This window comes from Paramacrobiotus metropolitanus, unplaced genomic scaffold (genome assembly GCF_019649055.1).
Source record: "Paramacrobiotus metropolitanus isolate TYO unplaced genomic scaffold, Prichtersi_v1.0 Parri_scaffold0000038, whole genome shotgun sequence".
NCBI lineage: Eukaryota > Metazoa > Tardigrada > Eutardigrada > Parachela > Macrobiotidae > Paramacrobiotus > Paramacrobiotus metropolitanus.
This window is the reverse complement of record NW_026570258.1, coordinates 683022-688527: the sequence shown is the minus strand read 5'-3', so window position 1 is coordinate 688527 and position 5506 is coordinate 683022. Positions and strand designations below refer to the sequence as shown.

General features: G+C 43.5%; 1 protein-coding gene across 1 annotated transcript; it reads left to right on the top strand.

The window, feature by feature from the left end:
- Window positions 1-4431: 4431 nt before the first annotated feature.
- Window positions 4432-5506, top strand: LOC129590033 (uncharacterized). The gene is made up of 3 exons (XM_055485007.1): window positions 4432-4744; window positions 4975-5033; window positions 5106-5506. Exons 1-3 carry the CDS (start codon window positions 4480-4482, stop codon window positions 5373-5375), a joined length of 594 nt encoding a protein of 197 aa, XP_055340982.1. The 5' UTR covers window positions 4432-4479; the 3' UTR covers window positions 5376-5506.

Sequence of the window (5506 nt, the reverse complement as noted above, 5' to 3'; positions counted from 1 at the left end):
TTTACTTTATTCGCCACATTTCGGTTTAAATTGTATTCGAATGTCGGTGTGACTTTTTTGAGTTCGAAAAGTGTTTTCTAGATTGGAAAACTCCACTGAGTTCAAATCTGTATGATCGGTTTACGGTAAACGGAAGAAGTTGGGGGGTACTGTAAACCTGGCGCATCGAGCTGTGCTGCTAACGAACAGCAGCTCCCCTCCTTAAACCAACAGCGCAATAAATACAAAGCTCGTCAGAACAAGCAGTCATGTTAAACTAACTAAGCAACATACTTCCGCTTTATCTAGAGTGCATTTTGTATGATTGCTGACACTGTTTTGCTCTGAAAGCGTAATATAAGCTAGACTACGTGCGGGCTTGTCGGCCTATCTACATACATATAAATCCTAGTCGCGATTCGATATTTCTGCTGTTGTATACCACGCAGCAATCATGGCCAAATCTTGGACCGTTCCATTTCTTTTTCGCGGGTTGCAAGTCCTGGGGCTCTTTCCGTATCCATTACTGCATCCCAGTGTCAACCACAAATGCAACCCGATCATCCGTATTCTACTGACCGTTTGGGCAGTTATTTTGTCCTTTATGCCATTGTCGTCTACTGTCAGCACCGTTTACGCTTATATTGGTTCGTACATCGATAACCATGCCCTAAAAACCTTGGAATTTTTCACGTTAATCCGGATAACTTTTATGCTATTGCTCTATCTGCAGTCGTTTCTTGTAATAGTTATCTTCAACTGCAACGCATCTAGCGTACGCAAGCTATACATCGTCGTGATAGAACATGGAAAAACTCAAATTCGTGAAAAGAGACAGTTACTTTTGGTTATCTGGTGCTTTGTTTATATAGCGGCTTTTGGCTTTACAATCTATAACAACATGTTTCGAATGGTCATAAAGGTCGATTCTCAAAACTCAACCTGGGCGTCAAAAATGGGCTTATTTCACACGGACGGTTTCCAAATGCCGCTGTATGCCGCATGCGTGTATGCTGTATTCTCGGTTGGATTGTCAGCGAGCTGCGAAATTATCCCGCAGAATATTCTGCTAGCCGCTATTCTGGATGTTGATGGATGCTTGCGCAACCTAACCAATGAAATTGACGAATTAGTTATCGAACCACGACCAGAAGTCCAAAAACGCGCTAATACGGTTCTCGATCACGTGGAACGAGAATATCGCCGGCTACACATTCATTTGACACAGATTGATAAGGCGTTCTCGGGATTTATGCTAATAATGTTTGTGAAAAACTCTGTTTACGCTGCAGCGCTACTGGGTTACTTTTTCACTTCTATGGATATCAGGCCGAAAAGCGTAACGGAAATTGTTGACCAGAATGTTGTGTGGGCCGTGTGCAGCGTCAGCCTAGTTAGTGCCTGCCTGAGTTATTACATTTGCATCTCATGCAATAACCAGGTAAGTGCTTAGTCCCTTCTTAAATTTCGACTAGATTCCAGGACAACAAGTGCATATGTATAAAGTAACAGCACTGCCGAGTTTTTGGCACTATGGCAGCTTTTTGTACCCAGTGGGTTCTTGTCGTTGACAGGTTGAACGGCTACGAAATTCGCTTTTCAACGTGGGCACTAACTTTTCTGACGGGCCGCTTCAGCATCGATTTGACGAGCTCCTCGCACTGTGCACGGATCACGAGGGCGCCGTTACGATCGGAGGATTTCTACGGGTCGACCAGCAGCTAATCCCCACGGTAGTAACGTCATTAAGGTTCACATTTACACACTCACGTCCCAGCTGTTCAAATACTGTAGCTCGCTGGAATTCTATTGGGATATGGAATCCTCATCTATCAGACGCACGATACAAAAATGGATATGCAGACCTTGGTTTCCAAACGGGAATTTGCTGCGCTAACATCACGACTGACACACTGCCTACCCAACGAAAATTTCACCTCAGCTTCAACAGTATCTCCATAACTATTTTGTCACAGCTACCGACTATTTACATATGTACATACAAACGTGATTTGCATCAGGTATTTACACTGACATCAGTTTCACTTTTTGTCATTCTGATGAACGAACGATCTTTTCTGTACTTGTAATTTTTCTGTACTTGTGATGCCGTGCTTGTGATGCCGTGCTTTCCCGATTCTGCTGGCAATAACCATATCTGCAACTCCCTTAATGGCCTAAATGCTTTTCTGGCCTGTACAGTTATACGCTTCCTCTAAGCGCTAAGCAGCAATGCGCAAATGATAGCCTGTAGCTTTCAGCTCTAATAGTACACTATTCACAGATATCCCATCGGGACCGCAGTGTATTAATCTTCGAATGTATCAATTTGTGATATCAATTTGATACATAATTAATGCGTAGGTAATGCGCAGACACATGTTGCCATGCGTACCTGTCAGAATGTAAATTTTATTTACGCTTTTGTGGACAAGGGCAGAGCGGCAAGAAAATTTTTCAGCGGCAAATCAGCACGTGCAAATTTTTTGTGGTATGTGTTTATGGTACAGTGCGTTTATTAGCCCCAAAATGTCCATAATATATTGCACTTTCCCAGATACGAACGAAGCCTGGCGGGTTTCGGCTATGGTTGCATACGTTAAATATATGCGGCTACGTCCTTATACGGGTATTCAAGGAACAAGATCTGCCTATACTACTTACTACAACAACCCCATAGCCTCTGGATCAGAGAAAAATAATCAAATTGATTAGATTCAGCACAGCTAGAGACCGTGTCATATGCATTTTAATTTACAAAAGATCAGCTCCTAACCCTTCTCACAGAAGCCGGTACCGGTGCTGGTAGAACGATAAAACTTAAGGTGACCTTGCAAAAAATTCAAAGTTTTGGTTGCATAAAAGTGGAAAATTAGTGATTCAAAATGTTCCTTAAAACTGTTAACCTGGATAAAAAAATTAAATTCTTATTTGATCTTAATCTTGATCAAATAAAATCATGATTATGACCCAAACGGCAGATCTTTCATTACAATCCTTTTAAAGTCGTTAGCGGGTTTCAGGTGTGAACATGAGCTGTCATGTAAACTAAGGAACTTAAGGGAACCCGGATGTAAATCACCGTTACTAACCCAGGGCGAATGAACGTCCGAAACAGGTACATCCGGACGCATGCGTGCAATGGACTCATATTTTTCAGATCAGGTAATGTTCGAAGAATCAGAATGAACTGCAGAAAGAACTGCTCGTAGTAAATGTCTAAACAATCGCTCGCAATTAAAAACACCCATAAAGGTGGATTTGTGCAGCGATTATTGAGTAGGAGTAACCACTACTGTCCTGCGCTTAGAACGCTCACCATCAAAGTGCTGCGCTCACCATGGTCAGCAAAAAGAACGAGTGACTGAGCCACCACTGCTGTCCAGTGCACACATCTCGTTAGTCGTTAGGTAAGCGAGTGACCAAGCTACCAGTGCTTTCCAGTGCAGAGCCTGCTATGTGAACGAGTGACCGAGCTCCCACTACAGTGCAGTGCATAGATCTTGTTAGGTAAACGAGTGGCCGAGCTACCACAACTGTCCAGTGCAGAGCCCGCTAAGTCAACGAGTGACCAGTGACCAAGCTACCACTGTTGTCCAGTGCAGCACCAAGGCCACTTGCTAAGTGAGCCCGCTAGGTGAGCAAATAATGGAGCTACTACTACTGACCGGACACACATCACTCGCAATTGAAGATAGCCTGTGAAAGGGATTGAATCAACGAACTAGTTATAGTCTTCAGTGCTGAGTGTACTCGCAATGTGCGTTTCAAATTTGAAAAAGTATAGACAATCAGATTTCAATTTTTTTCGGGTAGGAAGATAAAATATCGCACAGCCAAAGGGAACGCTTTCGAGGTTGAGAGAATCATGAACTGATTTTTACATAAAGATTTTCATATAAAATCTGTGTTTACTGCGCTGTTGCGAAGTATGTACTTATCATGTTTCAACGAAATATCAATTTCAAAGTAATAAAAATTCGTTTGAAATAAACAAAAGTGGCCGCAGACCACAGAAGACGCGGAGGCGCAGCCGAAGCTGTTTCTTGTAAATAAAGTTGGAAGTCTTCGGCGTAACAGTAGACAAAATAAAATGGGTGTAATCAGTGCAATGCTACTGCGCGTAGACCCTCAGCAATTACGATGGCACTAAATTATCTCTAGACGAATTACAAAATCTCATTGAAAAAAGCCCTGCAAGTTCAAGGCAGTGGATTTGATTATGGCCTTTGAACAATTACCTTTGCATAGCGCGCACGCGTACTCGGCACTAGATCAGCACCGACACACACACTGACTTTGTGAACCGCGCGATAACAAGGAAACGAACAGCCGCTTATAATAGCCGAGCGAACAGACGCAGTCCGGCATTAATCCATCAAACAAAAACACCGGTACAACTTATTCGTATAAAAGCGCTACGGTTTGCATGACCAGCATGCAGCGCTTTCTTAACATTCTTTCAAGTCAAGTTGTTCTTTCCTTCGAAGCCGGTAAAGGATGCACTGCCTACTTGTGTTGGCTGCTGTGTTGGGCGTCGCCAGTGCCGGTGTGGTTAAGAGACAAGTCCAGAGTCCGGGTGTGTTCAGCGCTTTGGATCGACTGCGCGGCAAGAGCAAACTGAGCAATGACGACATTCGCAGTCTGGTACTGACGGCAAAGCCCGGTCAAGATTATCCCGATCTTACCAGTATTCCGGAATCCACATTCGACTGCAACGCCCACAAACCCGGCTTCTATGCTGATGTTTCTCAACGCTGCCAAGGTACAACATAAAATTATGAATAACAACAGTATTATTGATAAATAAAAAAAGTTGATCTTTTAAAGTTTTTATAGGCGAATAAACCATAATAACGAAAAGTATGCATTAATATTATTTTGCCAGCAGCACCCAACTGGTGTAATACTTCCGATTTCTAGTAAATTGTAGCGGAAATCTCCAAGGTAAAGATTTTAGAAAAGTTACTAGTATAAAACTGATGACTTTTGCAGTTGTTCGCCGCTGCGACGTCAACGGCAACCAGACCTCCTTCCTGTGCCCCAGCATGACCGTACGTACATCCATCACACATCGTGCCTTGGATAATGCAAACGTCAGCTGTAGATTTGCATCTCTCTTGTAGGTCTTCAACCAGATCACCCTAGTCTGTCACTGGTTTTGGGATGTTGACTGCAGCCTGTCCGAGACGTTCTACGATTACTCCAACAGCCGGCTGTACCAGGAGAATGCTGTCCTGTTGGACAATGAGACCACCTACCAGGAGACGGCCGCTGCTATTTCCGCTACAACCACGGCTGTCGCCCCTAAAGCCGCCGTCCCTAAAGCTGCTGCCCCAAAACCTAAAACCGCGGCTAAGACTGGTCCCAAGAGCCTCGCCCTAAAGCAATTCTAAAACATTAAACGAACATCTGAATATGAGGCTACTGCAAAACCGACATCGTTGCGCGGTCGTTTAAGTCTAGTCAAAGTGTGATGTATGCATGTATACTTCAGTATAAAGAAGTACGACTTTAAAGAAGTATG

Excerpts from the sequence above, each read along its gene's own strand:
- LOC129590033 (XM_055485007.1), top strand. The coding sequence starts at position 4,480 with ATGCACTGCCTACTTGTGTTGGCTGCTGTGTTGGGCGTCGCCAGTGCC. Across the intron at positions 4,745-4,974 it reads TGTTTCTCAACGCTGCCAAG|TTGTTCGCCGCTGCGACGTC; the intron begins GTACAACATAAA and ends TGACTTTTGCAG. Across the intron at positions 5,034-5,105 it reads TCCTGTGCCCCAGCATGACC|GTCTTCAACCAGATCACCCT; the intron begins GTACGTACATCC and ends TCTCTCTTGTAG.